The 19,331-nt window shown below is 37.1% G+C and overlaps 1 protein-coding gene across 1 annotated transcript; it reads left to right on the top strand.

Annotated features, from left to right (window-relative positions):
• The first annotated feature begins 5,568 nt into the window (after positions 1-5,568).
• Positions 5,569-6,567, top strand: LOC149250442 (histone H3.2). Its single transcript, XM_089456437.1, has one exon. It carries the CDS (start codon positions 5,636-5,638, stop codon positions 6,044-6,046), a length of 411 nt encoding a protein of 136 aa, XP_089312563.1. The 5' UTR covers positions 5,569-5,635; the 3' UTR covers positions 6,047-6,567.
• The last annotated feature ends 12,764 nt before the right edge of the window (positions 6,568-19,331 follow it).

The following is a 19,331-nucleotide window of genomic DNA, read 5'->3' as shown; positions in this document are numbered from 1 at the left end:
TCGAATACTTTGATAAATCCTACCCCAATGTATGTCACCTCAACCCTAACATACATTACCTTAGCATTGATTCTAATCGCACGTATTTGTTTGATGATCAATGGCCAAAGGCATATATCAGTTGATCAATGTTGAGCTTCTTCACACAAAGACTCACTCAATTACCCCAGGAATTTGATAACTTGATGGGACCCACAAGTCCTGGCTTCAATGGGGTGAGGTTCCACCATTAACCCCTCAGTATTGGGCCTTGCCCCATATACTTATGTAATAAGTCTTGAAGTTTTGCAGTCATGTGACTTGAAAATACACCAAGTTAGGATGTTCACACATAAAAGAGTGATTGCCCAAGCACCGAGTCTTTTGCATGTTATGAACTCAAGGATTTGGAAACTTGAATTTTGACCTTCTTTGCATTAAGGTACATGGCCTTGGGGTCCTAAGACTTAAAATCTCCACAATCTTATTACAGTGATGGGGTGATTTCCCTGATTCTCTGTTTCTTTGTGTAATGATTAGCGCTAAGGCTTGAAGTCCCAAATCCTTAACCTCTTCCTACTGACTAGAAATGGAGGATAGGTACTTTAATATCCAACACGCACATTTCTAAGACAATAAGGGTGGGTAAGGTTCCGAAACCAAAATATACACAGGTTTCAATGTAATGCAAGGGAAGACCTACCAATCACTCCAACACTAAATTCACACAACTTTCAAAGATTTACCAGGATAAATTACCACTCCTCAAACTATCAATATAAAAGGGCATATCAAGAACAAAAAGGTAAGAGTGTTGATTGATTCGGGCAGTACCCATACTTTTATTGATTATAAGATAGCCAAGGAATTGAATTGCTTCCTATATCTAGCACCAGAGTGTCAAGTGATGGTTGCAAGTGGAGGAACCATAAATTGCTCTAGAAAGTGCCATAATATCAAGCTATCCATGGGAGAATATGTATTGAATAGCCCAATGCTTTCCATTTCAATGGTTGGTGCTGATGTTTTACTAGGAGTCCAATGGCTACAATCTTTGGGCACGATAGCTTTTAATTTCAAGAACTTTTCTTGAAATTTTTTTGGGAAGGAAAGGAAGTTGAATTGAGGGGTATCGAAGGAAAACTTGGAAAGATAATCAACTCTAATAGCATGACAAAGCTTCTAAATAAAGAACAACGGGGTGTAATTGCACAATTATGTTCACTAGAGAATCCCACATCGAAATCATGTATTTCTCCATATCTCCAAAACGTTTTGGACAATCATTCCAAGGTATTTGAGACTCCCAAAGGCCTCCCACCTATTCGTGATCATGATCATGCTATTCATTTGATTCCACAAAGTGTTCCTCCAAACATCAGGCCTTACATATATCCATATGCCCAAAGGAGTAGGAACTCATTCAAAAGTTGCAAAAGATCCCAGTTCAAACAATATTGTGAGAACTTGACAAGGAAGGAAAAATCATACTGGAACTTGAAGCAATCATAGAACCGAGACTCCAATTGGCACTTAGTCTATGCAATTATATAACTCAAACTTACGACTCCAACAAATCCTTGCTAGGATTTGGGCAAAATCGATTAGAAAATATGTCTTGAATGTCGAAGAGTTGGATGATGCTTTTAACTATTAAGTACATGTGCAAAAAGTTCTTGATAAAACCTGGTCACAATTCCACTTTTCTACGAACAACATAGATTGAATATGTTGCTAGATATCTACTTTGTCTATAGGTAGGGTACTACAAAGATTTATAAATATTTAAGCACTTAATATAAAGAAGTAAGTATATGAAGCCATGGGTGGTTCTCATCAAAGATATTACGCTTCTAGAACATGAAGTGAAGCAAATGGTGAATTGGTTGCAAATGATTATTTCCTTATCACTTTGTGGACACAATTTTTGTGGAAAGAGAAAATAGAAAGCTTGGATACATTATATGCAATGCGTTTGTCTTTAAATCACAATGTTTAGTCCCAATGCCCAATGATTCAAAATACAATGTTTGGTCATAACGTCCAATTGTTTAGAACACAATGTTATCATAATTTACATAATTTTCACTTGGCCAATGGACCAAGACTAGTCATGGCTTCAACTTGGTCAACTATTTAAATGTTTTGAAATCTCCTTTGTTTTCTATAGTTATACCAGAGAAGTTTTTGTATCTGTGGTGTTAAGGGTTCAAAAATGATAGATAAATGGATAAGAAAGTCTTTAGCTTTATTAACCAAGTTTCATATCTTCATCACGATATTCATTGCCACTCACACATATAATTCATTGTGTGAGGTACTTTCTAGGAAACCTTATATGAAATTGGAAATGGATTTTAAGAGTTTCCTTTGGGCTAATGCATATGGAAGGAATTGATTTTTATAAAGTTAATTACGAATTGTGTGAGAGAGGAAGTGACCAGGGGTTAAATTTGACGCCCGTATGGACGTATTTTGCATTTTTAACCGTAAAATACGTTTTATTTTTGAACTTCCACGTCATGCGGAACTTGCCATTCATTTTCAAAACCGTCATATTGACGGGCATGTATAAAAATTAAAAATTTTAATTTTTTTTTTATAATTTTTCTTTATATATATATAACCTATCGCATTTTTAATATGGTGTACCCCGTGTGATAGTGTGTACCGCGTGTGACAGTGATCAGATCAGGATGCAGATTTTGCATTCAATTAACATTTAATTCACATTCTGCCCTTCGGGTTTACCGCTTACCAGTTATCAAATTAGCATTCAATTCACATTCGGAGTCCTGCTTATGCCGCTTCCGGTCACGCCCTCTGCAGGCTGTGCTTATTTCTGATTATTTACTCCCGCTCGAATCCCTTCCCCGAAACCCGAAGGCTCGGCAGTACAGTATCAATATGGAAGGCGGAGGGGCACCTTGCGGAGCATGCAAGTTTCTGAGGAGAAAGTGTGTGAAAGGCTGTGTATTGGCTCCTTACTTATGCTCTGACTAAATGGGCGCACACCAGTTTGGTGCTATACATAAGGTCTTCGGAGCGAGCAACTTCTCTAACCTGTTGATGCAACTGCCTGTTCAAGAACTATATGATGCAGTAGTTAGCGTATTGTATGAGACAGGGGCTCGGCTCCAGGATCCTGTTTATTGCTGCGTTTCGCATATTTAGGCTCTTCAGCAACAGGTATGTTTATCAGATGCAATTGAACTAAATCTTCGCTTTGATGTTGCACATTAGAGGAGGGGAGTTTATTGTTCAGAATTCCGCCTATGGACAACAAGACCTAAATGAATTCAGAATGTTGCATATGTCCAAACGTAGAATATGGTTTAAAATATAGTTCCAATACATATAGATTTCGAATTTAATAGTGTTATATATGTTTTAAAATGGCTAATTAACTCCCGTAGAATATTAGGAACACTGCTAAGTCCACTCTTTATATTTTGCAAAGCTCAAGGAATTCAAAGCCTTAGTATAGAATCAAAGTTGATAGACGGATCAGGGTATTGACGTTAGATAGTGGTGGAGATTATGATTCAACTTCTGTCATTGAACCCAAGGCGAAGAGCATTGGCGTTGTTGGCAAGGGTGGATCCGGAAAAACTCTTCTTTTGAAGACGCTCTTCAACAGCCAAAAGGTACGCAGTAATTTTAAGGATGGTTTATTACTTTGGTTCACTGTTTCGCAAAGTCCCTCTTTCACTGCTTCCTAGTTCCTACCCATTATCATTTGATGTTCCCAAAATATCTATTTGATGTTCAGATTTTTTGTGAAAATATGAGCAGCACTGTTTTACATAGTTGAATTTAACTTTAATGTATAGAATATTTTTTAACTATTATTACAAATATCCCTATAAGATTACTTTCGTTTTGCTAGTATATTTCTTTCATTTTTGAATTGCAATGGTTTTAGTAATGCTGCCTTCCTCCATTTCTGAATTAGTTAAAATCACAATGATGGCAAAATCCGTGATGGGCTTATTTTCTGGGCTGATTCCCGTGAATATTATTGACTCGACATGTTGCTTCCATATTCGATCAAGATCATGTCTGTTGTGGTTTTGGACTCGTTTGATTTCGAATGCCTTCTGTTAAGTCTTACAACACCATATTAATATTGGGTGATGTAAGTTGAAGCAAGAAAATGTGGTAAAAACTGAATAATTAATTTTGAAATTGGAAAACCAAATACTAAATATTAGTTATTTTGCAATTGATTACCGCGGGCAAATTGGAAAACAAAACACGCCGTTTGCAATTGATTTCCGCGAAGAAATTGGAAATCAAAACTCGCCGTTGCCGGGGATCGAACCCGGGTCACCCGCGGGCCGCGTGATAGGCGGGAATACTCATCGAGTCATCACTATACTACAGTCTACAACGACAAGAGATGTTAGATGTACTAACGTATCTAATAAAACTAAACGGTAAACAAATTCGAGACGGATTACCTGGAGTCCCGGTTTCTTTCTGTGTTGACATTAGATCTTCAAGATATGTTTTGGGATATTAAACCAGCTGAATTCTGAGTAGTGGGTTATGTAAAAAATTGAGCTTTGTTTTGTATTTGTTGTAAAAAATTGGATTGCACTTTCAACAGCGGTTTGTGGAGTAAATAGCATTAGACTGTTGGGTTTTGTCCGAAATGAGGTTGAACACAACTTTTTGTCTGCAAAGTCGGTTGTTGGGAAAGGCTGGGAGCCACCAAAAAGGTCGTTGTATCCAACCGAGAAATCATGCACATTATGTTTTTGGTTTGAAAATTATTTCACAACTATTGTTCTTTTATTGTACAATTTGAAATTAGATGAAACTTGTACAAATAAATTTTAAAAGTCATATGATGGGCAGTTTAAAAATAAAAACGTCATAAAAAAATTCCTTGACGGGTAGGGTCACCCGTCAAATTTAACCCCTGGAAGTGACTAGTAAAAGTCAAGCATCAATTGAATGCATATTCAAAGCCAATCATTATGTGGCAAATGGAATATTTTTGGATTATGGGTAAAAAGAAATCTCAAAAGTTTTGGTCAAACATAATATTTATGGAATCCTTTGCCTAACAAAAAAATCTTGAAAAAGTTTTCAATCCTTTTACACTTAACAAAAAAAACTAAAAAAAGTTAAAAGTGATAAGACTAAAAGTGAAGTAGATCAAAATCCTTAACTAACTAAACATAAACTTATCCATATATATGTACTTCATTCTACATTAAATTTTGACCAAAATTAGCACCTCAAACTCAAATAGAAAGCTTCTTTTTTCCGACAAACCTCTTGAAACCTACATTAATTTTGGCCAAAATTAGAACCTCAAACTCAAATAGAAAGCTTATTTTTTCCAAGTAGTCAATGTCATCCGAAACCCGAATTGCATAACTTTGGAGGAAATTGTGCTAACATGTAAAGATGGGGATCCGGATCCGTGTGATGGGTGAGGTGGAGGAATAGGAGTCGTTAATGAAGATGGAAAATCGGTCAGCCACGATGTGTTGTAAAGGGCGCGAAATGAAAATTTTGAAAAAGTTGAGAAGAAGTTTGGTATAAAAGGGGAAACGGGGAAAAGGGAGAGGCAGTCAGCGTATCAATATTCTTGATTCAAAACAAACCGTAGAACATAAGAGAAGAGAGGAAAGGGTAAAAGATGGCCCGAACCAAGCAGACTGCCCGTAAATCCACCGGAGGGAAGGCGCCGAGGAAACAGCTCGCAACCAAGGCTGCGAGGAAATCTGCACCGGCGACGGGCGGAGTGAAGAAGCCTCACAGATTCAGGCCGGGTACTGTTGCCCTCCGTGAGATCCGAAAATATCAGAAGAGCACGGAGCTTTTGATAAGGAAGCTGCCCTTCCAGCGTCTCGTTAGAGAAATTGCTCAGGACTTCAAGACGGATCTAAGGTTCCAGTCCTCTGCCGTGGCGGCTCTGCAAGAAGCGGCGGAGGCATATCTCGTGGGCCTCTTCGAGGACACTAACCTGTGCGCCATACATGCTAAGAGGGTCACTATTATGCCCAAAGATATTCAGCTGGCTCGCCGCATTCGTGGAGAGAGGGCTTAATATTTCTGTAGTTTTCGCAATAATACCAATGGTGTGTTTTAGGTTTGTTCATCCATAGTTTCTATTCCTTGATTTGTGTCTGTAAATAGCAAAGCTCATTGGGGCGCTATGCGTTTCAATTTTTATTGATTCCATTCCTGCCAATTTTCGCAGTTGGTTTTTGTATGGGTCAAACCCTCATGGTGAGGCGAGGTTTTTTTAACTGAGCACTCTGACAGCATCAATGCCAGCTATTTGTAACTGACTCATATTCACTGTAAATGCCACTCTTCATTGTGGCAATAATTTTGTTTCTCCTAAAAATCCTAAACGAAGTTGAATGATATGTTTCTTGTGGTAGTTTGCCAAATTAAGTATTACAGTTAGGTTTGTTTTTATTTTAGGATATGGTTACTGCACTGTGCACTGTAGACTGTAGCTGGCTATATTAATTACCCCCTGCAGAATAGATTAATTTTGCTTTGGGTATTACATGTAAAAATTTTAAATGATTTCAATTTGGATATTCATTATTTATGTTATTGGTTGATGGTTTAAATTTGCTCCCATTGGTATCCATTGCTTTGCTCTATGATTTTTTTTAGAGATAAAAAAGGAGCCCAATATATTTCTCATTTGATATTGTGTTAATTGGTGGTAAAGTTTGGTTTTCTAATTATATTAAGTCCATAGAAAGATTTTTTGTGAATAGTATATAAGTTGGAACTTTGTTTTGGATGAAGAGTTTTGTAAATGTTTGGATTTATGTATTTTATGTTCTTGCCTATCCTTTTAGGTACGGTTAGAATAATGTTTTTAATAGGTATATTTTTTTAAGATTTTTGGATATTCTTTACCATTAGTGTGGCAATATACAAGTTGACATTGGGAGATAAAAATGATTTTAGAAAAAGTGAGTCTTTGAATTATTTTGGTGAATCTCATCTATTTTGTTATGAATGTGAGTTTAGTATATAATTTATGGCATGAAAGGGTTGGTTAATTTGTAGATGTTTGTGAGGGATAATTTATATTCATGATTATGAGTGAATGCAATTAATTTTGCAATGATGCTAGGGACATAATTGTTGAAAATGATTTTTTTCTTTGGTTTTTTTTGGGAAAAATGATTGTTGAGCAAAGGGATGCGAGGTTTTGCCATTTTAATTGGCTCTAAGGCATTGTTTGTTTTGATTATTATTATGGAAAAGAAATGTTAAGGGATTTTCGAGCTAATGGTTTACTAGGCATTTATCACAATTATAGGATAAGATAAGTGGAGATTGAACTTTTTGTAAATACTATGTATCCTATTATTATTAGTATTATTTTTACTAGCCTAGGTTCATCTTAAAATTGGATCTCTTGAGCACCAATAACAATAAAAATAATAGATAGGTTTTTCCACATATATTTTATAATTTCAACCAACTTATATAGATCTCTTTAGCAATGTAAGTTTTGCTTGAAATTGTGATATACAATTTGTTGCCAATAAGATGGACATATTATATTTCTTATATTTATGTAAATTGTAATATTTTAATTTAGATGAACAACATTTGATAATAACATTAAATGAATAATTGAAAAAAATCACTTAAATTTTGAAAGAGAATATGAAGAAGCATGAAAGTCTAATGTAAAATTTAAGAACAAATCAACATAGAAATGATTAAAAGATGGGAGAGAACACGAAGAAGCAATGTAGGGTTTAGAGAGAGATTAAAAACATGGTTTTCCTTGTCATTCCCTTGCAAAGTGGCATGTTCTTAAAAAACAATGCATATTAACTTTTGGCAATTTGCCTCTTTCTAGCCATGTCCTTTTGATTCCTTATACTTAATTGGGCCCACAAGTGGTAGGTCTCTTTATTTGATTTTCTATTTAATCTCTCTTAGGTGGGATCTAAGTTGGATTGTCTTAGTTGTAGAGTTTGGGACCTTGAGTAGAAGAATGGAGTTAAGGAAGTCATTTGATGTCATTCCTCTCATGTTAATTCTCTATTTGGTTGATCTTTGGGTAATGGATTTAGATTTATTTTTGAATTTTGACTTGTGGAATCACTGGGGCAATACTTATATACTAAGTCACATGACACGAGGACATGAGAGATAGAGGACATGTAAATACGAGTATTCAATACGAAACACAACAACTTGGAAATATGAGATGGGGGATACGTTTTGTAGCTTATCTAATCAAATTAAAATATAATTACTTTTCAAAGTTCATAGTTCACTTTAAAAAAATAAATAGAATTAAAATTTACTATTTAGAAATTAGAATGTGATATGCTTGGTCTTGATTCTTGTCACTAGCTCAAATCATTTTTACTAAATCTCTCAACTATAATTTCTCTATATCAAATTAAACATTTGATATATAACACAACTAACAATAATTAAATTTGGAATATGACAAGTGGTAGCTATGGTGATATTTGTTAGGATACCTCTATTGGTACCCTCACACAAATGAATGATGGATTTGCTGCTCCAGGGGTAGACTTGTGCATACAAATTGAGCAAAACAACTCAAATTGCCCTAGAGATGAAGCTGTTGATGTCAAACATGTAGATGAGGGCATTTTAGAAGTGAAACAACAGCTCCCTATCTTTGCTAAAAATTGCTTACAAGGAGTAGTCAATATTTTGAGAGACCATTTGGAATCCCTTGGTGAATTGTCATGAAAGCACATAAGGAAGTGCAGGTTGATAACGTTACATTCTTGAGGTAGATTAAAGGTTATTTATGAGGAGGTTCATATACTACCAATTTTGAAGCAAGTTCGTATGCTAAGGCAGTATTACAAGAAAAGCGAAATTTTTGAAGCAGTTTGAAGAATAGATAAGTGGCACTATTGTGGATAGAAACTTGGGTAGACATGTGACAAGTTACAATGCATTGGCATGACTAGCAAACACATTCAATAAGGTTGGCTGCAAAATTTATTTTACTTGTTTATGAAATGGGCTAAGATACACCAATTTCATTATCAATAGTCATGAAAAACAAAACTATGTCAATCCAAATGGTAAAAGTAAGCTAAGGGTCAATTGGGGATTATTGCATCTTGTAAATCTAGAGACCAATAAAGGACGTTGAGAACAAAAGCTACAATTGCATTTTGATGATTTGCCTCTCAATGACTAAATAACTTTAGCACATGCAAACCCATCGAAGATTTAACTATGGATTTCAGCAATAACACAAATCAAAATGCAAGAGTGTATACACAGCTAAATTTTGTCTATCGATTTTAGACAGATTGAGACAATGGAATACGTGAATATGCGTTTTTGATCAATGGAATGTGTTTTCCAGATGCAGGACCCGATGAAAATTGGCGAATACGTTTTACATTTTACAAGACATGATGAAAAACGTTTTTGACACATTTTAGGGCCATATTCGTGTCTAGCATGTAAAATACGGGACACAGGATCTTGGAGGATGTGTCCTGTGACTTAGCTTATATATTGAATTCCTCTCCTCACATTATCACTATGTTACTGCCTCAACTTGGTTATGGAGGTGGTTTCATTCTCAATGAGTTATATTGTTGGGTTTCCAATTTATGGTATGAAATTGCAAATTCCTTTGTTTTTGGACAATGTTGATGCTTGCCTTGTTGGAAATTTTTTTGGACACTTATGCTTTCCTAGTTTCCATTAAAAAGCTTGAATATATGGTTAAAAGGTAGGGGATGTCATCGAGTAGAAATGGACAAGTGCTTGAAGGTATCAACGAGGAAGTTTGAGCTCTTGATGCTTGTTTGTCTATTATGGAGTCTCGAGAATTGGAAATGTGCAATTGACTTTGGGTGATTAAGACCCTAGTGCCACCTTTGGAGGGAAATGAACTTCTCAGCTCTAGTTCATTTAGAAATATCAAGTCCTCCAAAAGTAGATGCAATTCGTGTTTTTGGTCCTTTGAAAATCTCACAAGATAAGGCATATGTTTATTTTCCATAATGTTACATGCCTTCATATGCATGACCCATGGAAATTAATATTAAAAAGTAGAGCATAAGACAAGACAAACTTGGTGAAAATGGTATTAAACCATATTCTTTATATTCCATTATATTCAATATTTATTCCAATCATACAATTCTATGGTACATGCTTGAAATAACCTCATAAACTAAATTCTCACCCTAGCACCTCAATAAGAGTTAAAAAGAGGAAAAATAGAATATAATACACACATTGGATAAAATTGATATCCCATAATGTGGAATACATAAGATTGTGTAGGATTTTATAATTGTATAGTTAATACCAGGTTAACAATCCCCCGCTTAAGCATAAGTTTGAACAATAATACAAACAAGGTAACCTAAGAAATTGTATAATTTCCAAGTCTTCATTTTGAAACTCCTACACTAACTCTTGATGAAGATATGCTTTAAAAAACCATCAAATATGGATGCTTAAAACTCATGGGATTTGTATAATATCACTATGTAAACATGTAAACTAAACATTTAATGATAGATATCCATGAGAAGTGGATTAGTTGCAAGCCTAACACCATGAGGGAAGTTTAAAGGCTAAAAATGGGATGCAAAATAAAAAATGTACCATCAAAATAAATTCTAAAAGAACTAATAAGATTCAAGATGATGATGCCAACCATAAGGGTAAATATTTTTGGAGGGGAAGGAAGAAGACTACCTTTTAAATCACAATTTTGTCTTATCTCTTTACAATTTTACTCAAATTTCAAGTGTAGGCACTTATTGGAAGCATAATTAAACTATGTTTCCAATAAGTAACTACACTTGAAATTAGTTTTATCCATTTTCCATTGAAAATTTCTAAATCTCTTTGTTTTTTTTACCCATTATATTTAGATAGGAAAGTTATATTAAATCACATCAAAAAAGGGTTACATAATATGTGTCCATTGCGTGCACTGCTTTGGTGCTAGGGAAACCAAACCAATCACATATTAAAATGGTTTTGATCCATATAGAATGTTTGAAAGTAAAAAATAAAACTACCTAGATATTGCTAATAAATAAGCTTATCATTTAGACTACCTACTATATTGCTTGTTCTATCCAAATATAAAACCAAAAAATTGTTGAATATGTAAAGCTAATTTTCCCATCTTAATATCTAGTTAGGAGTACCTTCCTCAATGGCGATAGGTGGAATGTTGTCTTTATCAAAGGCTAAGAATTCCTTGTCTACCAATGCTTTGGCTAGCCTTATCACTTTTGCATTCAACTTCCTAACATGTTTCTGAGTCTCATCTAGACGAAGAAATATCTTTTGTTGTTCTTTCGATCTTTCAACCAACACCCTAGCAATTATGGTTTTAAGTTGCCACTAAATATCTACAATTTGCTTATATTTTGTTTTCCTGGTCCTGGTTGTAACTATATCAAGAATCTAGCTACCATTTTCTCCAAAACCTATTTAGTTGAGACAAATGTTTGTTCAATTCTTGCTTCCCTAATGCATTCTCGGTCTTTTATTGAATTGCTAGTGGAGTGTGGGTTCGATAGACCCTTGCTAAGTATTCAGTTGCCATTTGTGCCAAAGAAGAGGGACAAACTCCAATACGACATGATCTTATGTGAGTTCCCCTACCTCTCGCCACATCACTAATCAAGACAATGTTGAGGTAGCTATAGGTGTAGGCAGGGAGTGCTATACGAAGATAGCGAAAAAATGGAGAAAGTGAGTGTACTATAACCATATTCAAAATGATCTCGATGAGCCTAATAAACCCTACAAGTGAAGTTGAGAGAAAGTCTTGGACATAAATACAAGAGGCCTTAGGAGACAACTATAAAGGAAAAATCCAAGAGCTCATGAATTCCAAATTGAGCTTAGGATTCATAATATAGTAAAAAAAGGAAGTTGTTTCACAGAGTTAGAGTCCACTTTCAAGGATTAGAAGAAATTGTAAAGGTAGACACAAAGAGCCAAAATAAAGTTGAGAATGAGATAGCGGTTGAAGTGAGAGTAGCCAAGATAGAGCTTGAGGGAGTCCAGAGCCAAAAACATAATCAGAGAAGAATTACTAAAGAATAGATTGAAAAGCAATGAAATATTGAGAGTTCTAAGGAAAATGAAAATAAACACTTACAATGCCATTAACCAATCACAAAGTATAATACAAGAAAGGAAAGAACTAACAAGGAGGACTCAATTAATTCATGAAAATATAACATCCCTAGATGGAGTACTAATGCTCAAAGCCCCCACAAATCTCATGATATAACTAGCTCTCAACACCATCTAAGAGTACTTGCTTGCTTAATGGACTTGCAATTTTCCTTCCCAATTTCCCTTTATGATTCTCCCCCTACTACTACACTGATTATCCCCTTTAACTCATCATATTATGATGGTGATGCGTAAATCATGCACAAATCACATTGGTTTCTAGGTGATATGATCCCACTTTCTTAAGTGTTTGACCTCATGATGTTCCATTCCCATTAATATCGCTATCTTTCACCACCCACCTTGGGTGGTGGGGTGTAATTCCCTCTCATCTATATCCATAGAACATTTTTTTAGGGTTTTTGATTGAATTATATACAAGAGGTTTCTAACTAGCTCTCTCCCATCAAACCACCTTCATTAGCTTATCTATATACACATTGATTTACATTTCTTATTACATGAGAGGTAGTAACCATAGGAATATCTCCAAGGAGCATGTGAATTATTTCTAATCCAAATTCCATTTTCCATCAATTAGAGACCTTGGACAAATGTATGCAATTGAGATTTTTCTTAATCATGGCGATAATCAATATATAGTCCCATTCAATCATAATGTTGCTTTAGGAATTTTGTTTGGTAATAATCATTCCTTGCTTTAACATAAAAGGTTCTACTGAGTTGTTGGAGTCATATCTTAAAGAGCCATTGTTGACTTAGGGGCCCTAACCCAGGTTCATCGTTGAGTTAGCCAAACAAATCCCTACACTACTGGCTTTTTCAGCGTTAATATGTGGAATGCCGACTGAAGTCTCACCCGAAGTAGTATGAAGAGATGCTGGAACCAAGTTTCTGCACCCAGAGATGGTTATGATATTGTTTTGTACCCTTTATTTGCCTTCACGCAAATCGATAAGACCTCGAGGCTTATCGATATAACTTCCTCTTACCAGTCTCTAGACCTTCGCGAAGGTCTACGACTGTCTTTCGCGGATCCTAAACAGGCAACTCAGCCACTTACACACTTTTATAATCACTCATAAGTATGTTATTACCCAAATCGGCTCAAGTGTTTGATATCTTTATATGTATTAAGAAATTCTTCACGTAAGCAAATATTATTTCTTGCATTCATATAACAATTTAAAACATACAAATTCACACATCAATACACCATTAAATTATAAACCCATCATTCATCATAACATAAACACATTCATTTATAATAGAAGTAAAGGGATAAAACACAAATATTTCCAGAACAGTGTCTTTATTGATACTTTAGATTTGCTTGTAGACTCAAAAGTACCTTGCACACTCAGCTGTAAGGGTTCGTGCACTTTGCTGTGGACTCTACTCTAGGCCTCTGCTCATACAGCTGCAGAGCCTCTCTTCTACTCTTCGCACTTAGCTCCTATTAACCCATTACATTGTCTTCAAAACTTAATTGAACTGAACTGCTTTAGACTCTCTAAGACTCTCATTTTTATACAATCCCATGGTCTGTGGACCACGGGTAGGTCTACTAAAGCCGAAGCAACTTACATAAACAAAGGGTAAAAACCCTTTATGGCATTTTACATCTACGCGCTCTGTGATCATAACTTGCGGAGAATTTACACTTTACATTGCAAAAACTTGGGCATTCTGCCCCAAAACTTGGGCTTTTGCCCCAAAACTTGGGCTTTTGCCCCAAAATTAACCTTAAGAGACCCCGTCCCAATAGGCCCCCAACACAAATATCATGACTCGCCTTCGAGTCACTTTGTTGGCACCGAGATCTTACTGCGAAGACCTCCCAGCTCCACTTGTGTCACTACAACTTCAACTGTGCACTACGTAGCTGCCTGCTTGACCTGCTCCACTAGCTGCTCGGTTGTTGGTCCTGCGCTATCTTCCTAGATCTTCTGCTGGGATCTTTGCAGGTTGGCCGACTTCTCCCCAATGGTGGCAGAGATCACATAGGCCTCATCCAGTCAAGGCTCCAATTTTGCCTTGAGGACTGCCTCTTTCCGCTGTGCTATTTCTACCAGTTTTGCAATTGCTTTGATTCCTGCAGCTTTGCCAATCTCTGTGTGACAACGATGGTGCATGCTATCGCCTTTGCTTTGTCATACTGTTACTGTAGTTCTCGAGCCTCTGTGTTCAACATTTGCAGGTTAGGATCTTCCTGTAGACTCGTGATTAGCTCCATAGATTGCTCGAAGAGCCCAGTGAATTCCGCCACCGCGACATCTATTGCAGTGACTCCATCCCTCACAGTAGCTTCACACTATTCTTTGACTTTTGGTGGAGTTGAAGGTTGTGTCTTCAACTCAAGCTTTGTAATTTTCAGGTTCAGCTCAAACTGAACCTTGGCCACCTCGGTCTTCGCGTCGCGCACACCTCCAACCAACTTCCGGATCTTGGCTTCCACCGGTGCTTCTTCTGGGATATGCAGTTCCGGAATGATTTTGCATGCTTTGGCTACTACAGCGACGGTGTTGTCATTCTTCTCCTGCACCTTCTTCCAAGCTTCTAGTGAGGTTGTCTTCTCAACGAATATCTATTCGTTGTTAATTTTCTACTCACTGATCGTGTGTAGCGCGCGCTGCTCTTGGGCTTTAAGCTCTTCAATCACACCTACTTGTAGTGTGTGAAGGAATTCGCTAGGGAGCACGACCAAGTTTAGTCCAACATTCCTTAAAGTGCTGATTGTATCCTTGTCAGCATCTGCCTTTTCACTCAAGGCTCCATCAGGAAGCACGACTTCTTGAAGATCCAAAGAGCGAACCAACTTTGCGGCTGTCGTTGTCCTCGATGCTAAACTGGTGGAGGCTGCGATGCTCTGCCCTGCTCCTGTCTGTAGTATGGTTGTTTGGATCTGTAGCTTGCACAGACTAGTTTAAATGGCACTTAATATCTGCTTCTGATGTTGCTCAAACTACTGCAGCAGTTCCGCTGTTGTATCCCTTACCTTGTCCCCAATATCATCCAAGTCACCCTACGTCAAGGTGATCAGGTCTATCAACGACTTAGTGGCCTTGGTCTTTTTGCGCGGCCCTTCCTTTTCCTACTCTCTATTCCGCTTCACTCGGAAGGGAGTGCTTTCCAAATTTCCACCACCCTATTCTGATTGCTCCTCTTTCTCTGTCTGTGTCGAAGGAGATTTCTAACTTCTATTAGAGTCACGCTCTTAATCCTGTTCCTTGCTAGCACGATCTGCTTTTGCGCATGCCTTCACCTCAATCTCCTTCTTTCACTTTTCAGCCAATTGCTGAACTTTCAACCGGGCTACTTCCTTTTTCTGCTTTTCTGTGGATTTACTAGACCCGATGGACAAGTCAAATGTTGTGTGCCAATCTGCTAGCCAATGCTTGAGGACTGCTGCAACTGCATCATCCATCACTAGGTATGGTAAATCATACCACTTCTGTTCTGGGTCCTTTCGTGCTCGAATGGAAATCTGGTGGAAGTCCACTTTGAACTCCGCGTACCCAGATAACTACTCAAAAATGGTTGGCGACAACTGTGGCTTCCGATTGATGGCCATATTAATGCTCATTTCCATCAATACCCAAAACACCTTGCTCTCCCGGACCCGCTCAACATCCTTTGTGGTCCATAGTGAAGCAAACTTTGCTACTTTTGCCAAATTTGGTGTGACTATAGGAAATTGGCTATCCTCCAGCAACTGCCATGTGACCAGCACAATCAAAAGTAAGAGCCATGAGTAGTGAAACGTCTTGCTCTGGTCTTGTGCTTCCTGTAGTTCGCTAAGAACTCGCTGCACAGGTAGTGCGCCTAGTTGAATTGTACGCCACCAGTGAAACAACTGGTGCCAACACCTCATTTTCGCGACACTTCCTCATTATCTTGCCAACCAAAATTTGGGCGGCCACCTTAACCGCGGGGTCGGTTATGTTTGAAATTGAATACCCGCACGACTTCTTGACAAGATTAATCTTGTCCTTCATTCACTCGATGAGGTCGCACTCGTCCGTCTTTCCACCAAATGCCTTGGCCGGATTTAGTCTTGAATGTGGTCGTAAGGTGATCATATGGATCAACATGTCAGTTACAGGAATCAACTACTCCAACCACAGGCACTCGTTGTGCACCAGGCACAACAACTATTTGATAACAATCAAATTTATGGGAGCGCGGTGGTAATGCGACACCCATAGCAGATTCAACAATCCTGCCTTTTCCACCCCACGAATCCACTTCACCAGCTCCATCTCGGTGACAGCCGAATCTTACAGAACACTCGCTACATGAAATTATCGGTAGCCAGGTGGGGGAACTGCTTAGTGTCCTCTAAGTCCCAATCTTCAAGTTTCAGATGTGGGACGCGCGCCAAGCGTAGACCTTCAAATGTGATATTCTTTGGTAGCAGGGGTGTATGAAGGAGAAAATTTCCCTCATCTGGGTCCTTTGGGACTTTCACCTTGCCCTGGCGCGGAGGGAGGTATTTTGGAAGCTTCGAAATAGGGTCTAACCCCTCAATATCAATGTCCTCTGTGCCCTCATCGCCCTCCAAGTCGACCACTTTGCGCTTTTCTTGCGCGATTGGATTTTCTTTCCTCTGATGTTTCCTTGGTGACCCGCGCACCGGAAAGGTCTTATTTTGTTTATCCTTCTTCGGCTTGGGAACCTCTCTTGCCGGCATAGGCTTCAGCCTAAGCGACCTTGGATATTTTGGCACTGTTGCGGGCACCTCCATACTTACGACCTCAGGGGTAGCTCCCTCAGAGGAAATAGACCCTCTAACACTTGCAGTTTCCACGGGTTCAAACATGAAGCTGTTAATAAGCTGCTAAGTTTCCGTAGGTAAACTGTCAAACACAGAACTAGCCACCAAATCGTCAAAGAACGCACAGTTCATTCAGACCAGACAACACGACACATAAACTCTTAGAATGCAAAGTGTCTTTCGTTGGGCGGCCATCTATAATTTATAGGCAAGTTCGAATTCAAATTCGACCGTTCCCCCTAAAATACGCTCATAAATGCTAGATTGGCGGAAGATTTTCACAGATATCGCTCTTAAATTCAACCTTAAATGCTGCCCCGCTCCTCTTATTCATTTTCTCACTGTCAAATCATGAACAATGACGGTAACAGTCACATTTTGGCTACGTTGTGCAGTCTCTCATCCTGTAGCGCAACTCCCTTCGCGCATCCGCTAACTCTGTGACACTCGTCTGTCCCGCACAGGCCCCTCATCGCGCAACTCTACAACCCGGGTAGTGTAGTTTATAGTACCGTGCCTCCTTGGAGCTGTCTGGAGCACTAAGACTGTGCTACCGTCACATAGTCATTTGGCCGGATCCCCTATGTATGGCTTCAATCGGCTTCCATTTACCTTTCTAGGAAATGGATCTCCATTCAATTTCGCCAGCTAAATTGCTCCACCATCGGTGATCTCCTTGATCACATTTGGCTCTAGCCAATGCATATGCAATTTTCTTGGAAATTTATCAAACTCGCTGTCATATAATAAAACTAAATTGTTTACCTTGAAGGTGCGCAATTTGATGTGTCGATCGTGCCATGCCTTTTCGTGCTCCTTTTGAACTTGTTGATGGAATTCGACCAAGAATCTATCTTCCTCTAGCTCTATCAGCTGCGTAAGCCTTTCTTCTAAATCTCCATGGTCCGCCATTCCTATGAACGCCGCTATCCGTAGACTATGCACAATGTACTCCATCAGCATCACAACTTCTATGCCATAGACCACTTGAAAAGGTATCTGTCCAGTCAGCTTTTAACAAGTAGTTCTATAAGCAACAATGTAAACTTTGAAACAGGAACTGAAACTGTTACCTGTTTTGTAGAGATAGCAAAAAAGTGACTTGATTTTGAAAATGGGTGATGCAGAACACACATGTTTTTTTTAGAGGATAGTTTTTGGCACTTGATTTTTTTATGTACATTACGTTTTAGAATGGTAGTGATTTTTATGCTGATTTAAAAAAGTGGTAATTCTGCATCAGACCCTTTTTTTAAAAGACCTATTTTTTGACTTTAAATTTTCTAATGTATAAAATGTAAATTATTATTTTCTAAATTCAATAATTTTTGAAGTGGTCTTCTTCTTCGTATTTTCTTGTTTTTTTTTTTTTTTTTGTAGTGAGGTTTTTATTATTTTGAATATTTAAAGAAGGTCGATATTTTGAATTTTCGATATTCTACATATTTATACATCGTTAATTAATATTTCAATCCACACGAAATAATTGTCTTTAAAAAACAATAATTTTTAACAATTGACTTAAAAATAACCATTTTTAACATAAATATAATAAAAAAACTACACGTTTTGATAATTTTTCGCTAGAGATAACATGTCAAAATCACAATTTTTATAGGAAAATTTTGACTAAAACTGGTTAAATAATAGTAGTTGTTGTTGTTGTATTTATTTATTTATTTTTTATTTTATTTTATTTTTATGAATTTCATGTCAAAAAAATAATAATCATTGTTTTTTTCAAAAAATAATGATTAACATAAAAATTAATGCGGAAATCACATAATACAAATATTGAATGTATAACAACCTTAATTGAGTGCTTATTCTTCTCATAAAATGTCAAAGTCAAAACATTACAAGTATAACTAATTAATAGTTAGAAAAAATGAGATTGATTTCCAAGCATAATTTAAATTTAATCAACAATGTCACGTAATCCAAACTCTTCGTCCTCTAGAGTTTCATCATTGTCTTTTTCCACAATATTTTCTGCTTCATTTTGTTCATCTTCCTCTTCTAATGGATCTTTGATGTCTGCGAATCTCCCAATGTATGCCTTTCCAATCATTCCGTGTAATGGTGGCTGGTGGTTGGGTTCCTTTGCCTTTTTGCCACACGTGATTCACTAAAGTCCCCTTTCTTCAACCTAATTTCTTGCATTGCATCCGGAAGAAATTAAATAGCATTAATTCTTTGGTAAATAAAATTTGCATTGTATTGGATCTTTTTCAATGGCAATGCAATTTATTCCTTTTGAAGGCAACATGCTAGTGTTGTATCTAATTGTCAGGCATAAAAGAAATAATGAAGTAAATTAGTACAATGACATATAAATTAATAAATAACATATTGAAATTCAATTCCATATAATAAAACT

This window comes from Pinus tabuliformis, chromosome 7, assembly GCF_031772625.1.
Source record: "Pinus tabuliformis cultivar Carrire ecotype Pingquan chromosome 7, CPIR1, whole genome shotgun sequence".
Lineage (NCBI taxonomy): Eukaryota > Viridiplantae > Streptophyta > Pinopsida > Pinales > Pinaceae > Pinus > Pinus tabuliformis.
Note: the sequence above shows the minus strand (reverse complement) of the source record. Positions and strands in the feature narration are given on the sequence as shown.

Coding starts and splice junctions, on each gene's coding strand:
- LOC149250442 (XM_089456437.1), top strand. CDS start 5,636: ATGGCCCGAACCAAGCAGACTGCCCGTAAATCCACCGGAGGGAAGGCG.